The following is a 22,831-nucleotide window of genomic DNA, read 5'->3' on the forward strand; positions in this document are numbered from 1 at the left end:
ACAAGATTATGACATCTATATTTACTCAAATGTAGATAATACATTGCAAGATAATCTTAATACATGTTTATTGTTTTTTATTCAAAGTAAGAACTGCTGTCACATAAGCATTCATTGTATTAAAATGGAGACTATATTACATTCTAAATCCAGTGTTATAGACACAGAATCCATATATGGTAAGCTTAAAGTAGCATCTGCACCTATAATTCCCTTGCCATCATCTTCAGACGCAACAAAGCTTACTATTCAAATATCAGCACCATCCTATTTACACTCTCTGAAAGAGAATAAAGCTCCACCTTTTAAAATACCACTGCATGAAGCTAGACCAAAACTATTGATTGGGACATTGGTGACAGAAAAAGATTGCATAGAAATTATTGCAAGTGCAACAGAAGAATCCTTAAAAAGTGCCATAGGTAATCATTTAATTTTTTTTTAAGTAATACTTTTTTATTCACTAATATAATAATAATTTTAGGAGAATTTTTGGTTAAAAAGAATGTGGTGCCCAATTACCACCTATCTGAAAAGAACTTTCTAATTAGCTTGATTTCGGAGGCAATTGATTATGCAGCTCACAGGGGATTTCCTCCAACTAAGCTTGCATGTCTTATGACTATGTATTTATATACACACATGCATTTTAAGTGGTATTACTGGATATCACCTATAGCAGTCTGGCAGTACTTTAAAGAAATCATGATCAAGCATACAATTACGGTAAATATGTATTAGATATACATTATGAAGATGTAGTTTCTAAAAGTTGAATAGAAGACAAGCTTGACAAGCCCTTACATAAATGACAAGTTTTAAATAAAACTATTAAATAAATAATTTTGGATATAATATTACTTAAAGTTTTACATACAAATTTTTTTCAGGATTCACCAGATGGCCAAGAAATATTTGAGCCAGAGGAATGTTATGATATATTGTCACATTTCCATGCAATTTATATGACAAATTTGCCTTTGGTACATTTGTTAACATTTGGTAGCTATCGGCTTAAATTGTTGTGGCCATTTAAATTAAAATAGAATATTTTAAGCCTAATTCTGCTCTACATTAGCTGGCTCAGGAAAGTTCTCTTGCCATCTGAGACTTTGTTCTTTGAGAGTAAGGTGTGAGTCTGCACTGTCTGCCTCAGGGTCTGGTAGCTCATCTAATGGAACCTGAATATCTTCGTGTGGCAAAACCTCTGCACGCCACTCCTCATCAACAATGTCTATCAAACGACCATTCCGACGAACTTTGCTATCCATTGTTTAGGAAATTCAAATCAAATTAAAAGTTTAATAAGAACTCTGTAAATTATTTGTTAAATAATGAATTTCGACAAAAATATTAGAGATTGTTTAAAAGTAAATTATTATAATTTGACCATACTTGATACTACATTAAACTAATTATAACTATATTTCTTAGTGATCGTGATTTTAATAGTCCTTTTAAGTTTCAACTTTCAGGGCCTTGAAAGTTGAAACAAAATTACTTTTAAAATTTAAACAGGCGTACCGCGTAATAAACTAATAAAACGCTAAAGGAATTTGTGGGAATGACATTTGCTCACGCTTTGTCACGTGACCATTGTCATACAAATTCGTTTGGCAATTGGCGTTTCTGGGTGACGCGTCTCGACAAGTAATTTTGTCGAGACCCAGTTTGGCGAATTAGTCAATCGTCATCACAGATCACATACATATGTCAGTTCGTCTTACTAGGTACACAAGTAGGGGGTGAAGCCATAGTACACCCTTCATGTTAAAAAAGGGTGCATCTTATTTTGCGGTAAAGGAAAGTAAAGTCCTCATTTTCGGTAAAAGGGTTCATTATTCAAGATCTACATAATTTTTTTTTGAAAGACCTTTCTATAGGCAAAACAAGATAATTTTAACTTAAATTCCTCATATATATGAGCCCCTTTCAATTTTTATTTTTGTATAAATCGTAAAGCGGTTTACAGAAAACATTTACCCACATAGTTTAACTGTGTAGTCTGAATAATTTTCTGTGGCTAATAAGTGGCTGTTATATACAGACTTACGATGAATCTAAAAGGGTTGTTTTTTGCCATTTGGCTATAGAGCCTTTAAAATGAACCCCTTTCAGTCCTCCAAACTATTGCATCGTCTGTGCCTATAATCTGTTCTAACTTCAATGTATAGACAAAAAAATACATAGACAAAGTTTTACTAATTGTCTTCTCGCTCTCTCGCTTCCATCATCCATGTTTGTTCGTGGTCATTTTGCATTTTTGTGCTACAATTTCTAGTTTCAGTATCCTAGTGATTAAATTCCTATAGGAGTGTAATTAATGAAATTATCGGTAACACGGCGACCTTGTAAGGATTTGTCGCCGAGAAGAAAGTGCATCACGGTGATTTAACAACAGGGAGGGTACGTCTTTCACGTCCTTTCAATACACGTAAATGCGTCATTTTATCGAATAAATGTCTACTAAAACCAGTTTATTGTTGGTGTGGAATGATGAAAGCTTATCATTCAGTAGTTAAATGTCAGGATATGGTTCAAAGAATCTAAAAGGGATGTATTACACTCCTGCTGACAAGGGGGCGATTCACAGCTTGTTCAGCCAAGGAAATGAATTGATACGGAGTTAAACGGTTAGTCATCAAAAGCAGACGTATTTTTTGGTATCGCCAAACGTAAATCGTAATGTTAAATACTGGGAGGCTTCAACGCTGCAACAAAATAATTGGTTATTTTGTCTTTGTGAATATGTTCTTTGTGATCTTGGCGACATAACGCCGCAAAGATAACAACTGTGTTTACCGTTTTCGCGACTTTTCGACATAATTATTTTCCTATATCATCAAGTAATCAAATTTTTTTGTCAATGGTTTTAATCTGTGTGTTTGTGTCACTGGTGTCTGGTGAGTAGCTATAATGGACTATATTATAATTAAATAAAACAAATTTAATTTGCATGTGAATCATAACATCCTTTATTCAAAAGTCTAATATTATAAGATTTTTTTTGTTATATGTAAAAGTTTTAAAAAATTATGTTGTAGCAAAAACATAGAACATCAATAGTTTTTTTTTATACTTTTCTATTATACAATAAATATATACTGGCACAAAAAAATTAATTAAACATTACCCTCTAATATTTTTTATGATATTGAGTATAAAGTAACAGAATACTTAAGACTTTCTTTTTAAAATTAAAATCAAATAGGTAGATATCTATTCTAAGATTCAGAATCAGTTTTCTATTGTTAATTATATAAACAAATTATAATGCTATATACCTTGCTTTATAAGTGGTTGTATAGTAGGAAAAAAATGTTTAACTATATATTTAAAATAAATGTGGCTATTCTAAAATAGTATCTAATCAATTCAAAATTAATTTATACATATAATCTATTTACATGTGATAATAATCAGCATACATTATGAACAAAAATATTAAAAAGAGAGTGTTTACAATAATAGATATTATTAGATTTTGTGATTAAAAGATAAATTTTAATAATATGTTCAATATAAGTAAGTCTAATTCAGATTTTATTGTCAACAGTATCCTCATTTTTTGTTATACACCATTTTTATATTCATTTGTAAGTGTCAATATCTAAATTTTCATATAACAGAAATATTTTATACAATGTACAGTTCTCTCATGAAATGCACAAATTATTGTTAATGTATGACTAACTTAACTTATATATATATATATATGTAAATCAATGCATATTTTTTATAGATGATATTATACATTATCTTAACTGTTTTTCTACTTTATTATTGTGTTTAATGAATACAACAAGGCAAGTACACTTTCGAAGGAATCTTTACAAATTAGTCGACGCTGGCCTAAGAAGCTAATCCAATAAAAACTAACCCACACTGTCCACGCGTTACGTACATACTTACGTCACGTTGAAGAATATTCTCATTGCGAAACGAGGTTTTCTCGTTCGCTAATTTATCCTTCACCCTGTAACGGAATCGAATAGCCTCGTTTAAATCAGAAAATATGTTTGCTAAATGAGATACTAATATATAAGTAATAATAATTTGGAGTCTTACGAAATATATGTATGGTATGATTAGGGGTTTGTTGTAAAATTTTAGCTATAGGAGGAACTGCTATTATAGAAATTGCCTTTTTGGTACCCGCGATCTACTTAAAACCTTAAGCATTTTGGTGTATTACGAATATTTTTGTTCAACTTACATATTGAGTCGAAATGTAATAATTTCTTAATAATTCATATATACGTTTTGTATTTTCAATCCAGCACGACAGAAGAGTCATGAGTACCAACGGATGCAATGATGAGGTATCTATTAAAAAGTAAATTTGCCTATGTGATGTATAATAGAGCGTCATAGAAAAGCTTGTAATATGATGATTGTTGTGTATATTGCTTGTTTAGTAATACCCTTCAACTCACATTATTTCCTAAATAAATAAATCATGGGATAAAGCACTACATTACCATCATAGAAGTGAGACCCGCAAGGCCATCAATTATTTAACTTACTTCGAAAAGTTAAATGTCAAGCTACGTACTTTCTAAATAATGAGGCAATTATTTAAAAATTACTAAGCACAATTCGGTGTCAGCAGTAGTAGTTGAGGGTGGTTTCGACTTATTTTTGCGTGTATGTTGTAAACACAGTAAGACATATTAACCATATTCCTTTTATAGAGATTTTTTTTTAAATATCTGTATTTTTTAATTATTATAGGCGATGGCAACAAACAGAAGCGGTGCGCAGCGGCCAAACGGCGCGCCGCAGACGAAGGTCTGTCAGTTTAAGTTGGTGCTGTTAGGGGAGTCGGCGGTCGGCAAATCATCCCTAGTGCTCCGGTTCGTCAAGGGACAGTTCCACGAGTACCAGGAGAGCACCATTGGAGCCGCCTTCCTCACGCAGACCCTATGTCTCGATGACACTACTGTTAAGTTTGAGATTTGGGATACGGCGGGGCAGGAGAGGTATGATATTGCTTTTGTGTTATTGTCTGGAGTGTGAAAATATTAGAACTAATATATTTTAATAGGTATGAGAATGAGAAATCACTTTTAATTAAATTAAATCGACACGATCATTGTTTAAAAGTGCAAGCGAACATAGAACACAATCATAATATAAATAGTCTCAGACTTGTATAGTAGTCAAAAAGTTCAGAATAGAAACCATATATAAAGTATAATATACACAGTACAATCTGATATATAAAATTCTCGTGTCACAATGTTCGTTCCCATACTCCTTCGAAACTGCTCGACCAGTGTTCGTGAAATTTTGTGTGAATATCGGATTGGTCTGCGAATCGAACAACATCTAATTTTCATCCCCCTAAATGTCAGGGGGGTCTACCCGCAAATTTTATTTTTTGGACAACATTTTTTGTTTTTACATTTTTATAATACAGCATACAAAAATACATACAACCCTTAATTTTCACCCTTCTACGATCAACTCCTATTTTTTATTATAGTAGATAGTTATTTTTATTGAAATAAAAAAATGTTTCCTAGACATATACATGGCAAAACAACGTTTGCCGGGTCAGCTAGTCTTAATATAAAATGCATGTTGTGTTTGTACTGTAAATTTATGTTGTCTTATTATAATGTAAATACTATAATTATTGTTTATTGTTCTCGGTACCACGGTATGCATTTTTGCCGACTATATATATATACGACTTTTGAATATTGTTATATTGATGTCGAATTGTAGTTGTACATTTGATCAGTAGTACAGAAGAATCTCTCAATGTTCTACATTTTAAAGATATAAAAATATTTTACGAAAAAAGTATTAACAAGAGGTTAAACTTTATTATAATTACACATGTAATTAAACATACGTCATATGTATAACTTACAATGATCGCGTACTGGAATGGTACGTCATAAAAGTTGTTTTAATGTAGTAAACGTCTCATTTACAAACATTCAAAGACAGGTCTTTTACATTCGTTTCAAAATATTACTTTTTACAAAATCTTTCACTGCATGAACACGAATATTTAGATGTGTGTAAATTTTACGGGAAATTAATTTTATATCTAAGTTATGGCAAATATTTTTTTTTTTGTAGAAATTTTTCCGATAGGCACGATCTATATCGTGTGTAGTGTAAATGAAAAACAAATTATTAATGCTTTGTATCTAAGGGTAATTTAGAGTCTATACGTGACGACAACTGAGCGTTTTTCAAGGCATTTTTGCCGCGAACTATGTGGAACCAGCAACCCACTGAAGTATTTCCAAACCAATTCGACTTAGGGTCCTTCAAGAAAAGAACGTACCAATTCTTAAAAGGCCACGCACTCGCGAGCCCTCTGGCATTGAGAGTGTCCATGGGCGGCGGTATCACTTAACATCAGGTGAGCCTCCTGCCCGTTTTCCCCCTGTTCTATAAAAAAAAAACTTAATATCATCCCTAAGCTATACACTAAGCTTCAAAAAGTTTGATTTCCGTCAAAAGTGTAATTTTAGGCATACGGGGACAGTCTCGACACCAATAAACTTAAAACTCGAAAATGACTTCGTTTTTATAGATTTTATTTTATTTTTGTTTCAGTTGTTATGAATTCGCAACTTGTATGTAAATTTTATATTTCAGATATCACAGTCTTGCCCCAATGTACTACAGAGGAGCCCAGGCAGCTATCGTAGTTTACGATATTACTAATCAGGTACGTAGAATTTAATTTTAATCTCAGTAACATTTGCTGGTTGGGGGTCAAACCACTCTTACCTATAATCTCTAATGGGGCAGAGGAAAGAAAGATTTCTACATTTATAAACCTATTTTCTGTATTAACAAAATGTTAACCGTCAATGTGTATGAAATTAGATAAATCCTACGTTAGTTAAAAATATATTCATGATTTCAGTGTTAAATAGGTATCAAAGTCTTTATTTGAACTAGCGCGTGTATAATCACTTATATACAATAAATACTTGTTTGTTAAACTTTTAAATATCTTTGTATGACTCAGCCGAGTAAATGTATTTTTAAATATAATTTTATGTCAATAAACTCGCATATGAAGATAACATATCAAGATACACACGATAGTCAAATTAAAATATACTTCTGAAGATGTACACTATATCTATATAATGTATACTTTTATTTTTCTTAAACAAAATACAGAATTAGTTACATTAGAATTAGATTAATTTATAACTTTAAAACGGTGCCGACGCTTCGCGGGTATCTCCCGCTGTTGTGAGGCTAAATGAGGTGTGGTAATTTCAACGCGTTTTAATTTGTAGATGTAATTATTTCTTAGTCTGTGCTTACACGACGACTTTTTGTCTATATAAAACCAGTTAATCAACTTTGATCAATAAAAACTAGACCGTGGCACTATGGTATGGTATATCTCCCTAGGAACTACCATAATTATTGAAGACAGCGACTTGTTACCTATCTGTAACAAGGCATTTTTAAAAAGCCCAGCCCCATTTGGTATTTAAGATTTACTTAAGATACTTGAAATTGTAAGAAAATTAGAACACTAGAGAAGTAACTTTGACTATATCAATGTTACGATTGTTAAATGAATACATTGTTTCAGAGACGAGATAAAAAAATAACTTCTGTATAAAATATCAATTAAAATAGAGATATTCCCCCTATAATCGCCATATTTACGTAACGGAAAACGCTTTATTCGATTTTTGACCCGTAATCACAATGTTGTTTTATTTAATAATGATGACCTAAATTGTCAATTTATTAAATACGCAAGGAAAGGAAGGTTGAGCTTGATTATGATATACTTAATTGGATCCCTAATACCTTCCTATTTTTATTAATTTATCATAAAACCTTAATAGACAAATTTTTGTTTCTTTTTTCTTTCTTGCCAGGTATTTGTGTCCAACTAGAAACATTATTATTACATGGCAAATCGTTAAGTAACTATTATATTTAAACTAAATTTGGGGGCGTGTTAATATTACTTGTATAGTTAACTTACTACATTCAGGCGCCTATTAAGCGTTTTGTTATTCATTACTTGAAGCACGAAAGAGTTAATTAATTCAGGTATAAATTTAGACTGTTAGGCGCCTAAATACTTTAAGTATATACGCCTAAATACGTTTCAGGCGTATTTAAGCTATGATCTATATTAATCTTTATCTAAAGTAAGAGGCATAATATACGTTAGGCAAGAAATATGCCACTGAAAATGCGACTGAATAATTGTTAATTAAATAAATTGTTATTAAAATAAAGGGTGATGTTTACCTCCGATACAAAAGTTAATTGAAATTTATTCACGATAAATCTAAGTATATTTTTTGTTATTGTTTTTAATTAACCAATTATTAATTTATTTAACATTTATTTTCGCCTAAAAACATTTAATATCCTCTATATAATTTTTGTTACGGCATCTACCATTAACTATTCAAGCCAATCTTGTGCTGTTAACAAAATAATCGAGGATTCCATCGATACTCGGTCACGGTCGAAGCACATCGCATTGTCACGAACGCAGAATTCCTAATTTGCGCCTTAAACTGCATTCAATTGTTACTCATAGCCTTGTATTTAGAGGACTTATGTATTGTTTTCTTAAGCAAAAAAAAGATCTTAATCTAATATGAAAATATATGTTACTAATTAAAGTTCGACAATGCCTTCGCACAAAACGTTATTTAATTTGCTTTGAAATATCTATGTTCGCCTATTACACTATTTCTATACATAACACATTTAGTAGCAACTGAAAAGGTGCTAGTAATTACAGTTCTTAACAATATTAAATCCCCTTATCAGGAGATGCGTGCGCACGTGATGTACTTATCTAGTATATCAATTAAATGAACAAAAGTACTATTATTTTACTTAAATTTTAGCAAATTGTCGGGATATATTAGTTAAAATTTACTGCCTGCCCTGCGATTCTGTAACTCACTTTTCAAACTCACACAGCGGTTTTCGCATCGGCGGTCGCTCTCAAATCAGTCGTGAAGCAGTCATTTTATGATTTGGCATTCTGATAAACAATAAACTACAAGCTCCCACCTTTTCAGGGCAGGGCTGATATCTATCCGTGAATCTATCTAACCGTGAACGGCATTCCGCTATTCCAAATTAATTGAAATATGAAAATAACGGTTTGCGAATTTGTAACGCGTAAAGCTAATACCTACTATAACTTAAATACAACATGTAGTGGTGGAATATATACTATACTATTAAAAACACACATTCATTGTCAAGATCAATAGCGTAAATTTATCAAAAAACTATTTCACGGTCGTCACGGTCCACCGACGATATCGGTAATATTTACAAATCTATTTGACGGTGTGAGACATCCTATGAGACGAGGTTTAACCGAGCATTTAATGTTCCGCATATTCATGTTACAATTGTCTATTGGTACCGGAATGTAGGTTGTTATGCACTGTCCTAATTTCACGTGGACAATGCAGCAAAAGAGCAGTGGCTTGGAAGTTGTTTACGTTTTCGACGGTCCAGTTGCTATGTAACATTACGGAAACAAATAATAAATTTTATTTCTTTGACCAAAAAATACATACAAAGTACATGTGAGTGATCAGTTGTCGTGTCCTTTAAGCAAAAAGTATGCTTGGCGATTAAAGAATGGCGGAAAGTTTCTTGCAAGTTCTTCTTAAACGATCTTACGCCCTTGACTTGCGAATTAGTAGTAAATGTAAATTTACAATTAATTTAACTTCTTTTTGATGTTCATAAGTGTACTTGTTTACTTATATGAATAAAGATATTTTGAGTTAGAATAGTTTGCTTGTAATGGGAGATCCCAATCAATCCAGTTTGTTAGTAATATCTTAATGAAACTATATGTATTTAAAATAATGTATGGAAATGACGCTTTGTGATCAGGTAACTAACAACATTGATGTGGAATTACTCTCCTTAATTATGTAAAGAGAATAGCGAAAATAGTATTTGACGTGTGCGTGAGCCGTCAATCGTATTACACGCATAAGTCTTCGAGTTCAAGGGCGTAATGTATAGATATTGATTGCTGTTTACGTCATATTGCCAACTTGCACTGTATGGCAAGTTTGAAGTGTTAGGTGAGTCAGCCAACACAAAAACTAATAGATATGAAATTATTACAAAAGAAAATAGTCTTAGAAAACCGATTTGCTCTGTATAATCTGAGTGAGTGTTTATTTTGACAATCAGCTGCATTGATGTTATTCACGTGCATGTTTTGTTGTTCGATCGAACAATTGTGTTAGTATGTTTAAATAAATAATACATTTATAAGATATTCAAAGTTAATGCATTCTTAAGGCCGATTTACATTATCTTAGTGTTTAGGAGAGTGCTTTAGTACAACTTGAAAGGCAAGTTCTTTAGCGTAGCGTTTACTAAAGCAAGTAGCGTTTACATGTTTCAACTAAAGTACTGTCCTAAAGCACTCTCCTAAACACTAAGATAATGTAAATCGGCCTTTAGACATCATTTACTACTTTATCATACCCCTTACAATGTGGGGCACTAAAATGATTCGTTCAATGACCAGACTATTTCCCAGACCTTTGATAGCGTTATCGCTCATTGATAGTCCAACGGGTAGTGTAGGGGCAAAGCTCTATCGCATTATTGCTTATAATATAAAGAATGCGCTGCGCAATTTCTTTGTGTACTATAAAATATGTACTCACATCTCGTTTATTTTTAGATGATAAAAATTTCACATACCTGTGTGTGGCAACGTCAATGAATAGTAGTTTTAATTATGTCTTAATATAGTAGTAAAGCGTGATCGACATAAAATTTCATACTATTCTTTGATTGTGTGTCAACAAATAATAATAGAATATGATTTCCTAACTACTAAAATAAGCTTAAGGAATACCTGGTATTCCTAATCTTAAAACAGCGTTAAAGAAATGAGAGATGGGGAGTTTTTATACATAAACAAAAGTATATTTTTTAAAGTTTTTATTATGTTAAAAGACTAACTTTGGAAACATACTTAGCCATTCTATTCTTAAACATTTTCTATAGTTACTTTTAGCGAGCGTTAAAGTATTACGTAACGCAATTTTTGGAGATTATTGACACTCCCCCCCACCCCCCCCATGTAACTCGCCGTAACGTTTTCAGTACCCAAGAACAGTACTGTTCCCAAGTCTAGTAAAACGTTTCGTGACCACCTAGTGACTCTTTAGTTATTATTATGTGGTGTAAGTAGAAAATGATATTAACAATAACGCGTAATACAATTCCCGCCCCGCATCGTAACGTTTTACAAAAGGACCCCCCCCTCCCAAAATTCGTTACGTAATACTTGAACGCTCCCTTATTAATCATTTTATCTAATCTATGTGAATCGGAGAAATAATTATGTAAACGACTTAAATTTCGGAGTTAAGGATTGACCAATTTTGATAACTGCATATGCATATTTCTTAACCGTCTTCTAATCAAGTACTAAATCTCTTTCAGGACACGTTCGGCCGAGCCAAGAACTGGGTAAAAGAACTGCAGAGACAGGCGTCACCATCAATCGTGATCGCACTCGCGGGTAACAAGAGCGACATGGCAGCAAAACGTATGGTGGAATTTGATGAGGCACAGGCCTACGCCGATGAGAACGGTCTACTCTTCATGGAGACCAGCGCCAAGACGGCAATGAACGTTAACGATATCTTCCTAGCCATTGGTGAGTCATAAGTAGAAAATTTTATTGCTTACTGGTGATTTAAAAATAACATATTACACTAAAGATTTTTTAGATTAAGGTACAAGTTTTTTTTGTAATTATTTTTTATTGTTTTTTATTCTAAGATATTTAGTTTTATTTGAAATTTAAAAAAAAAATTTCTTAATAATTATAAAATGTTTATATATTTATATAAATGTTAAAATACGTTCGAATAAATTTTAATACGCGGACTTATATTACTAATAATTCCATTGTCATACAATATTATATCTTAAGAAAAATCCGGTGTTCTGAGCATCGTTAATTTTTTTAATGAACAAGTTTCTTTGTTTTTATTGGATCATTGTAGAAAGATATACGACGATATAACTATAACATATACCCACGGCGAATTGTCTAATGACGTCACACGATCTATCGTAACCTAGACGACGCGTATACGCCAAATGATATTAGATCTATCTTAGGTCAAACAACAAACTTTTTTTTTTATTTGGACCACAAAATTAGGACAAACACATGATATAAATTGACATACATACAAAAATATTAAAAGCGGTGCCGTCCCTATGACATGTGGACACGACCAGCGAAATCAAGTAGATACAAAAAGCAGTGTTAAATACAAACAAGCATAAAAATTAAGCACTTAATGATTGTAACGTATACACTGTTTTAAGCTTGACACTTGACGTTCCGTACTAAAATAAGTAAACTTTTATTTCTAAGTTATTTATGAAACATGTTTTCTTAGTTTTGTTTATTGTAATTCGTTGAATAAAATATTAAATAAAAATAGTGGCGAAGAGTTTACTGTCAGTTCTTATCGTCCGCTCTTGACGTAGAATCTTATAGAATTTTGCAGCAGGATTGTTCTAATATATCCAGGTATGAAAAGGACGTGTAGTATAAAGGAACACAGCTAAAGGTCGTAAATTCAGTTGGCATAATTTAAATGGCTTATATTTTGACATGGTGCCTTTTCAGCGAACAAGTTACCAAAGAGTGAGAGCGGCGGCGGCGGCGCGGCGGGCGGCGCGCGGCGTCTCGCTGACGGCGACCAGCCGCGGACTTCCACCTGCTGCAAGTGATACCGCCCGGTACGTACCCACGTCAGGTCAACGTACTGTTCCCAACGGCCTTACCGCGAACAATACGGATGCTTGTGCAGCTTCTTTTAATTTTAAGTCGACATACACATCAAAGTTAAGAAATATAATCATTGTATTGTCTTTTATTGACATAACTTTTACACATTTAAAGGAAACAATTTTTTACCGGATTGAAGTTATGTATTTATGTATTATAAATACATAACCGTCATCTTTAAGTCGATACCAACTCCGGGAAAATAAATACAGATAATATAACTTTTTTCTACAGCTGTGATACTTTTTGACATCCAACACCTTTTGTCTTCAGTCATCGTGACCACGCACGCTGTAAAGCACGCGAAACGTCGGTTAAATTTAAAATTATGTAAAATAATTGTAAATTTATAATACATAAATACATAACTTCAATCCGGTAAAAAATTGTTTCTTTTAAATATAATCATTAATAGATATTATTAGGTCATTAATTTATACACACATATTCATAAAATGCACCCCCATAACTAAAGCAGCTATTTTATACTACTTGAATATATTTTTAATTCATATTTGAAATTACCTCTCAAACCAAGTGAACGCACATTAAACATTTTAGGGGTTATTAGTTGGTTTCATAGGTATTTCAAGTCGGTCCTAGTGGGAATATTTTGTAGGAGTTGACGTCACTGACAGCAGCGTAAGGTCGGCAACTATCGTACAGTCCATGGACACTCGTTTAGTATTTAATTAATTAAATTTGTTTATTTTTAAATTATATTCTATGTCAAATAATCAGGACCTTTCCCATGCTTGTACAATGTTTTATCTAATTTCAGAAGCAGAGTGTGGGACTGTGGCGCGATGCGGCGCGCGGATGAGGTATGACACACACACAAACACACGTATACACTATATACGAGGACAGAAAAACCTTACCCATTTTTATTTTTTTACATAATTATAGTTTTTCAAATTTTTATTTACAATAATTTCCTTTAAATTCTTAAACTATTTAATGTCGATGTTTTACTGCATTTTGTATTGAAGTTTTAGCAATTATACAAAATTTTAATTTTGTAGTTTAGATAATTTAATCTAAATTCTGTATATTAAAATACCCCTCCTTAACCGGATAATCTAAAAAAGAATTTACACAATTAATGTGATATTATTTTAAACATTAAATCCATTCAACAGAAAAATGTTTAATGGATGAAAACGCATACAATTATTAAAATGCCGTTCATTAAGCCTGTTTTAAATAGGTAAAATATACTTACTCTGGAAAGTTTGCCTTTTTGATGATTAGTGAGTTTAGGCTAAACGTAATGAAAATATATCTTAAATTTATTTGTTTTTTTTACAATATTGTCCTTTATATAATTTCAGAATAACTTATAACATTATTGTTATGATAATTCAATGCAATAAAATTACTTAAACCAACACTGTCACGTGCTAACGTAATCTCCCTCTGTAGCCTATAGGAGGCGCTAAAAAGCAAGAGAATTTTTGTATAGAATGAATGTATCTGCCTTTTACCTCTACCTAAAATAATTTAAAGATACAAAATAAGGAAGAACTAACAACAAAAAAGAGAAACCAAACCATAAATGCCTGTCTCACTGTAAAGTAAATTATTTAAGTATTTTTTTTATGTCTTTCTGTTTCAATGAATTTTCTATTTGCTCAGGTCACGGCTCCGTTAGGCTGGGTACACGAAACACCTTATCATTATTGTTATTTACACTTTGTTTGGTAGCGGACCGAGCATAATTGAAAATTATAAAATCTGTGCATAATATATCCAAACTCATTTCTCGCAAAAACGCTTTTACAAACGTTACTCGACAAAGTGTAAATACCTCGAAATTCTCAGACTGGCGTATTTGACAACTACATTCTCTGTTCATTGGCTTTTTATTGTGTATCCTAGTAATTACCCTATAATTCAAATTTTAAACTAAACTGTTATCTGATGTACTGTTGTTAAACATTGCCGGTCTAGAATAGCGTCAATCATTTACTGATATGTTAACGATTTGGTAGGATTACTGTATATTACCCGTCGATGGTCGTCCATTGAATGCGTCTGGTGCTTTTTTCGCTTATGACATCACAATAGAGCTGTTATATGTAGATGCTACAATGTTTTGAATTTAAAAAAGCTATTTTAATAATACTTCCTTAGTGCCGTATTCAATGGACTGATTATCGTTATCATTTGTTTGCCGTTCCGCGACTAGAGATCACCTTTAGTTAATATAGATAAAATTAGAACGCCTCTGTTAGTTTAAACTCTAATATTCAGTGAAAGTAACATATGTATAATTTTGTTATAAGGGTATTTGTACTATGTGGCAGTTCTAGCTGTATTTTACTATCGCATTCCAATGGGGTGTAGCTGTAGACGAGGTCAATTCTGTTGTTAAATGTGAACGCAAGCCTATGTTATTGTTGTATAATTGGAAATAATCAGAATGAATACAACCTTAATTCTGGTTGTTGGCAATCAGTTTCTTAAAGTTAAAAACCAGAGCCAAACTTTTCACATAAACAACAGAGCTGACATTAGTCATGTTTTTGACAGACCCAAAATAATAAAAGTGCATTAAAAAGATTTCATACTCCTTTGTAGAAGTCTGGGTTGTCTATGCTCTATCCTTTTTTCTTCGTATACTGATAATTTTCGTAACCTTAGAATAAGGAATGAATTTTCATCTGTAAAATATAATGAGAACTAAAATAGTGATTGTAACATAATTGAATTTTAATAATTATTGCACATGTATGTAGCAATGCCGCTTATTTATTATCTGTCAATTATGGTCTTCTTTTTTATATATATCTCTCTATATATGCTCGATAATAATAGACAACTCCGTATATAAAAGTAAAAACATTGCATTTCTACCTAGAGGGCAGAACTAATAAAATCAATTTTATACTAAGCCTTACATTACAAATGTAATTTCATTCAAGAATGAAGTGCTTTTAGGCTTTTAAATCATTTTTTGGTGTAATGTCTTGTGTTTAATATATATTTGTTTCGAAAAAATAATATTAACATTATTCATGAAATATGGCATACAAAAATTAGACATCATACCACAAAATGTGCAATACTTAGTAGTAATCAGACCGTCTCCTGTTTAAAAATGTCTAAATTAAAATAATCAAGTAAAATATAACTGACATTAAATATAATGTACCTGGTTTAAAAGGACCATAAAGCTTAAAAACAGGATGCGGTATGATCCTTTATAGTTATATGTAGATGTTATCAGAACATTCGTGTAATGAAATTAAAACAAGCGGAGATGGAAGGTCATATAGTATGTTTTTGTATTGTGTAAATATTTTGGATTTATTAAGATTATTATATTGAATAAAAAAATATTGTAAATGATTTTTGTGTTTTATTTCAAATACATTAAGTATAAATATAATTAGTGTGTTAAATTATTATTAACTATTTATAATTCTAAAATAATAATTCAATTAAACTAATTTGTTACTTACTACAAATTAAATGGCACAATTTTAGGAGAGCTGGTTAATAAAATGCCCACATTAAAAACTTTTTATAATTATAACAGGATCATAAGATGTCCAAATTATTTCAATTGATGAAAATAATTATTCAAGCTTGGTATAACATGCTTTATAATTTGGTTACATATGGTATATAACTAGGCGTTCTCCTTTTGCCGCATAGGGCAAAACATATTGACTGGTAGAAATGTAAAAATTTATAAAAAATGGATAGTCAGTTCTGAAAACTGAAAGATGATTCGCTATTTGAAATATTAAAACTGGATTCCACAACTTACCCATGAGTTTGACATACAAGTCTGTGTCAAATATATGTATTAAGTATCTTATAGTAGGGGAGCCCAAGCTGGGATTTCGGGATTTAGTACAGCATGGCAGATTAAGGAAGTACCTCTACCAAATATGAGCCGCAAATATATGTCCGCCCGTCAAGGATAATGGATTAGATTAGTAAAAAAAAAAATAATCATCAGAAATTCTCTAGCGCGTCAGTTTAAGGTAGGGTGAGGTTAGAGTTAGTACATGCTAAGTGTATATTCCACTAATCTGACAATTTGCAAGTGACCTAAAGAAAAGGGAGGGCTGCAAAGTTGTAAAAAAACGTCATCTCGACATTGTCGAGTTTTTGTTTATTTTGAAGGAAATAATTCGAAACGAAAAATATATAATCTGACGATTTCCACAAGCAGAAGTAAGTAAAATTCGTCGATAAAGTATAATACGTGCGGCTGCGTAATGCTTATATTAGTCTAATTATATTAACTAAAAATTATGAGTAATACTAACATAAAATGTGTATTTTGTGGTGAAACTACTTTGCAAAAATCAATAAAATTTACAATAGAAACATTGGAAATTATTAGATGAGAGCTTTTTTTAAGGTTCACTTAAAATCCCCTTAGAAAATCTGACGCGCTCGACAAAATTTTTTTTTCATTTTCAACCCTTACGTAGGTACGACCACCATGCAAACAATCAGATTAACATCGTACATTATTAAAAATACGTAGAAAATGGATGCTATCAATATCTGACGCGCTCGAGTATGTCCATGGCACAGTTTTATTTACATTTTTGAAAATCTATAGCCGCTCCCCCCACCGTTGAAAAGTATACATTATATAACATTTTTTTTGTTATCTAAGTTTCGCAACTCAATAGGTCTCTACGACGCTCGAGTACATCCCCATTTAGCATCGTGGGCTCCCCTACTATTATGGGTACTACTTTATTGTAAATTGCTATGAGTAACTTTGACTAGTTTCTTTGAACATTATGGTTAAGTAAACAGGTAAATCATACGATTAAAACCCATTAAGTACTTGTGCGTATCAGATCTTTTAAAAGCGCCGTATTAAATCTATAGTACATATAGCCAAATTATATGGTATGTTTCAGCAAAACCGTGTTTTATTCACTTATTGATAAATGTATATTAATCGTTTTAATAAACTAATTTACATAATTTCTAGACAAAAATTTCACATAGATTAAAAGCTCTCGTTAGGTTTACTTAAAAATGTGACAAACAATCGAATTTTAATTTAGCTTACAGACACGTAATATTTGGCCCAAAAAAGTTATTAAAAATTGTTAAACTCATAAGTAAGCACTTAACGAGTGATATTTTCTAAATTCCTTTTCTTATAATTCATCGTCAAATCGATCTATGTCGTTTCCAAAGTCTGTGGCCTCGCTACCAACGAAGACATGGTGATGCTGAAGTATCTCCTCGAATGACAGGAGTTCGTCGTGGTCATCATCAGAGGACGCAAATAAATGTGACACTTCCTCCTCGGCTATTTCACTAAAAAAAAAATTATTTTAGAGGATTTCTTAACATGTTTATTTATCTTTACTTGAAAGCAACATATTGAAGATTTAGTTATTTAATATTGAAGAGTTAGTAAAACACAAAATATTAATTATTTTTGAAGTTTAATTTGCTTTATAATAGGGATGCATCCGATACCGATATATCGGCATCGGCGATATTTTAATTGCCGATACAACGATATTTCTCGCGCTTCAAAAATTGCAAACGAGGCGCTGACTATTTATGCCCGGGGATTCCCCTTGTTTTATTCAGTTTTTTGTCTCTCTGACCCGCTTATTCCATTTCAATAAACACTTTAGTTGGCTTATAACTGCTAATGTGGCTAAGTTTTTTTTGACACCAAATTAAATAAAATACAGAATAACAAAAATCTTATCAATGTTAATTTTAATTATTAACAGTAAATTATTTTATTTTAATAACTGAACCTTTAATCTTATTCAAAGTTTGTGACTGTTTATATTTCTTAGTAAAAATTAAAAACTTTAACCAAACTTGATATATTTTACCTTAATTTAATTTTAATTCAATAAGCATTGGTATCGGTCGACGATATTTCTATAAAAGTATCGGTATCGTATCGGTAAAAAGGCGTATCGATGCATCTCTACTTAATATATATATATTTTTTTTAAAGACAATTCACATCAATTGACCTAGTCCCATGCTAAGCTGGTGAAGCTTGTGTTATGGGTACTAGGTAACGGATATACATACATATTATAGATAGATCATATAAATACATATTTAAACGCCCAAGACCTAAGCACAACACCAAATGCTCATCACATCGATGTTCGTCTCAGCCGGGGATCGAACCCGGGACTCATGGATTCGCAGTCAGGGGTACTAACCACTAGACCAATGAGTAATGAGTAATATATTTATAGTAAGCCCAAGCTTATATTACTTGTTATCTGGTATCATCCAGCGATGTATTTCATGTTCATCAAGTAAACCATCTCCATTTGAGTCCAGCTCATGGTCATACTTGTCCCGCTCTGTCATCACCCATTCCTTATCTTGGTGTTGAGCTGTAACCATACTGACTCCTTAATAAAATTATTTATTTAGTTTTCTAAACATTCCACATGTCTACTGAGACATGAAAAAAGGTTTGTGAAGCGGATATAAAGAAAATAGTTACCGATTGTAGAGGATGTTAAGTTCTAAGAACCTTTCTAGAATAAATTTCAAATTAGTTGCCCTAAAGTACATAAATAACAAAAGGAAAAAAATACCATATGTAGTAATATATAGTTTATCGCTAAGAAGTTCAAGTTTTATTGCTTGCTAATTTGTGAAATGTTGATAAATAATGATGTAACTATTTCTTACGAACCTCTCTCTCCGATATACTCATGGAAGTCAAGCATTCCATCGCCATTGGAGTCTTTCTCCCTTAGAGCCTGAGATACTAGATGAGGGTGCATCACTGAGTGCTCCTCTGGGTTTGTAAATACCTGTTATATTAATATGTTTTAATATATTAAAAAAAATGAAATGGATTTGGTGCATTATACTGGGAAGTAAATACAGACATTTTTTTATTGTTTTTCAACTACAACATGTTACTTGATTAAACTAGGCAACCTATACGTTCAAGTATTACGTCACGCAAGTTTTGAGGATTATTGACACCCCCCCGCCCCCCATATAACGCGCCTTAACATTTTTCTGTACCCAAGAACAGTACAGTACTGTACCCAAGTATAGTAAAACGTTTCGTGACCACCTAGTGACTCTTTATACAAAAATTATACGTAATTCAATCCCCGCCGCGCACCGTAACGTTCACCCCTTAGCCCAATATTCGTTACGTAATATTTGAACGCTCCCTAATTTATTACTCTGTAGGAGTCTACAAGAGTATTAAAAAAATTCAATACATATTTACCTCGAATTCAGCTATATCCAACTTTCCATCTCCATTTCTGTCAGCTGTCTTCCACATTATCTTCTCATCACGCACCAACTGCTTAAAAAAATATTTGTTTCTGATTGTATTCTATAAGACAAATTGTATATAATCACTTATATTTATCTAATATAATATAAAATTCTCATGTAGCGGTTTTTGTAGTTAAACTCCTCCGAAACGGCTTGACCAATTCTCATGAAATTTTGTGTGCATATTGGGTATTTCTGAGAATCGGACATCTATTTTTGAAGTCCACCCCTAAATTATTATTTTGTTAAATTTTTAGATAATTTTTTTATTTTCTTATGATACAGCATTAAAAAATACATACAACCCCTATATTTCACCCCTCTACGATCAACCCCTATTTTTTATTATAAATGATATACATGGCAAAACGATGTTTGCCGGATCAGCTAGTAACACATAAAATTTTACATATAATCATAAAAATTCAAATACAAAGCAAGAGCAATAATTTTTACAGTTTAATATCTATATATATAAAAATGAAACCCGTTTTCCGTTGTCACGACATAACATGAGAACGGCTTGACCGATTTGTCTGATTCTTTTTTTATAATATTCCTTGAAGTACGAGGATGGTTCTTACGGCGAGAAAAATTAAAAAAAATTGAATGAAAAGTCTAAAAACAACACTTTTCTATTTTCCATACAAAATATTCGTAATAATATTTAAAGGCAATTTGAACTTTAATACCATATTATAAAGTTCAAGTGTTACTGGAGGGGTTCCGGGAAGGTAAATTTTTATTTTTTGACATAATGTATTTGTTGTATTATCAAATTTCTTTTTTTTATCTTACTAGCTAGACCGGTGTCCCGAATAGCAGAATAAATATTTAAAAAAAATCAACTGTTAGGCGGTACGATGTTCGCCAGGCCAGCTTGTAATTTATAAAATACAATACAATAAAAAATACAAATATAAAAGTTAATTAAAGATACAAATCGAAACATTGGCCTAATTAGAAGGTATGCCAAAGAAATTGACTTAACTTGTTATACTAGTAGTTAAACTAGATATAAAATGTTACCATGCCAGTATCTCCTGTGTCTTCTGGATTAAGTTCCTCCTCAGTATCAACCCCAAAAGAGTCTCTTAGGTACTCTGACCATGTCACCAGGCCGTCACCATCGTCATCTGCTTCTGTTAGTCTTTCCTCAGCTTCTTCTCTGGCAAGATTACTGAAATAATCAGACCAATGTTTTATTAACATGTTACCTGAACCTATCTATTTTGTAGTATTTACTGTAGAAGTACATTCACTGTAGCTTAAACCGATGCATATAATACTTATTTAGCCCACATTAAACAAGATAGATTTATTTATTTTGCTTACACTTAGAAATTAATGCATTAACAGGAAATAATATATTCTATTACAGTGTTTGTTTGAAATAATAGTTATCTATTTAAGAACAACCAGTAAAAGGCTTATATGTTTTTAAATTGTAAACTCCTTTATATAGAGTAACCATATCATACATAAATGAGTTTAAAATCCACTTCTTAAGTTCATCTCGATCAATGAATTTATCTCCATTAAGGTCCATCTTTGGCAGCATTAGACCAAGGCGCCGCTTTGACTCTTCTGGACTGAGCTTATCAAACTCTTCTGCCTCTTTTACGCTACCTATTGAAAAATAATAAGTTACAACAAGCATTGTAGGTATAAGAAACAATAAACCCAGTTTAATAGACATAGCAAACGCAAACGTGCTCCTTATCAACTTAGGATTTCACAACTGAGTTTATATTAACTGTAAACAATAGGTACCTAGAATGGCTTCATGGTCGAATTCAACATTATGTCCCATATCATTAAAGTGCTCAGAATCTCGTGGCCGATACGCGCCGTCAGATTCTCGCTCTGGATCATCTAAGCTATGGCTGTGAACAGCAGCCGACGCGCAGAATAAAATATTAGGAGTCAACAATAATACAAAAGAAACGTAGTATTGACAATACATTTTCGTTAATAAAATCACTTTATCAGTCACTTTAAATTAAGAGGCATTTGTGCTTATTAGGTTACTGTTGAAACATTATTTTTATTACTTCATATGTAGTCAATAACTGGGTTATGTTTCTTATAGAAGCCACTTGTTTTGTTCAAAATTTCAGATTCAGATATTATTTTGATTCCTATTTTCAGAAATAGATGTTGTCAGATGTCAAAACATCAATAGTAATAAGTAATTAAGACTGTCCAGTGTATTGGCATTTGACATAGCGATATATCTTGTAGCCACAGATCTAGAACATAGAGTCTAGAATTTTAAGAATTATATAGGAGTTGAGATAAGGATAACATTATTTCCCTTATCTCAGCTGCTGTGATTCGCTCGCTCTGATCCGTCCAACTAGCTAGCGGTTAGTGCAGAAGAAGCAAGGTCAGGGGTAGAACACAGCCTTGTGCGACCCCAGCCTTCACTGGTTTAAGGTCGGAACATTCTCCGTCAATGACGACCTTGATACTCCGATCGGCCAGAAAGCTGGAGATCCAATCGCATAATTTCTCGGGAAGCCTATAGGCTGGAAGCTTCGAGAGCTGTGCAGTGTGCTGTGATTCACGGCTTAATACCTGCAGCTGAGTTTCATAATCGGACGTCGAGACAGAATATGAAATTCCACCCGTATCACCTCGACGTCCGCCGTTCCACAACTGAGCGTTTTTCAAGGCAGTTTTTGCCGCGCACCACCA

The 22,831-nt window shown here is 32.3% G+C and overlaps 4 protein-coding genes across 9 annotated transcripts; 2 read left to right on the forward strand and 2 right to left on the reverse strand.

The window, feature by feature from the left end:
• Nucleotides 1–17: 17 nt before the first annotated feature.
• LOC125051046 lies at nucleotides 18–1,046 on the forward strand. Its single transcript, XM_047651172.1, has 3 exons — nucleotides 18–422; nucleotides 485–726; nucleotides 891–1,046. The coding sequence occupies exons 1-3, from the start codon at nucleotides 125–127 to the stop codon at nucleotides 1,044–1,046; spliced, it is 696 nt and encodes a 231-aa protein (XP_047507128.1). The 5' UTR covers nucleotides 18–124.
• On the reverse strand, nucleotides 837–1,482 carry LOC125051047 (anaphase-promoting complex subunit 13). Its single transcript, XM_047651173.1, has one exon. The coding sequence runs from the start codon at nucleotides 1,269–1,271 to the stop codon at nucleotides 1,059–1,061; it is 213 nt and encodes a 70-aa protein (XP_047507129.1). The 5' UTR covers nucleotides 1,272–1,482; the 3' UTR covers nucleotides 837–1,058.
• Nucleotides 1,483–2,199: 717 nt separating this feature from the next.
• Nucleotides 2,200–16,198, forward strand: LOC125051330 (ras-related protein Rab-5B). 5 transcript variants are annotated; one of them, XM_047651571.1, is made up of 8 exons: nucleotides 2,200–2,406; nucleotides 4,281–4,322; nucleotides 4,735–4,982; nucleotides 6,625–6,697; nucleotides 11,476–11,692; nucleotides 12,683–12,795; nucleotides 13,626–13,668; nucleotides 14,483–16,198. In XM_047651571.1, exons 2-6 carry the CDS (start codon nucleotides 4,296–4,298, stop codon nucleotides 12,784–12,786), a joined length of 669 nt encoding a protein of 222 aa, XP_047507527.1. In that variant the 5' UTR covers nucleotides 2,200–2,406; nucleotides 4,281–4,295; the 3' UTR covers nucleotides 12,787–12,795; nucleotides 13,626–13,668; nucleotides 14,483–16,198. The 5 variants fall into 5 exon arrangements, with proteins under 5 accessions (XP_047507527.1, XP_047507529.1, XP_047507530.1 ...); XM_047651572.1 differs by lacking the exon at nucleotides 2,200–2,406 and adding an exon at nucleotides 2,653–2,903; XM_047651573.1 differs by lacking the exon at nucleotides 4,281–4,322 and having other exon boundaries at nucleotides 2,202–2,406.
• On the reverse strand, nucleotides 15,815–22,297 carry LOC125051329 (reticulocalbin-2). Of its 2 annotated transcripts, none has more exons than XM_047651569.1 (7): nucleotides 21,905–22,297; nucleotides 21,613–21,760; nucleotides 21,161–21,311; nucleotides 20,079–20,159; nucleotides 19,524–19,644; nucleotides 19,092–19,215; nucleotides 15,815–18,151 (listed from the first exon to the last, which is right to left on the reverse strand). In XM_047651569.1, the coding sequence occupies exons 1-7, from the start codon at nucleotides 22,095–22,097 to the stop codon at nucleotides 17,989–17,991; spliced, it is 981 nt and encodes a 326-aa protein (XP_047507525.1). In that variant the 5' UTR covers nucleotides 22,098–22,297; the 3' UTR covers nucleotides 15,815–17,988. The 2 variants fall into 2 exon arrangements, with proteins under 2 accessions (XP_047507525.1, XP_047507526.1); XM_047651570.1 differs by having other exon boundaries at nucleotides 20,079–20,156; nucleotides 21,905–22,296.
• Between the last annotated feature and the right edge of the window lie 534 nt (nucleotides 22,298–22,831).

This window comes from Pieris napi, chromosome 7, assembly GCF_905475465.1.
Source record: "Pieris napi chromosome 7, ilPieNapi1.2, whole genome shotgun sequence".
Lineage (NCBI taxonomy): Eukaryota > Metazoa > Arthropoda > Insecta > Lepidoptera > Pieridae > Pieris > Pieris napi.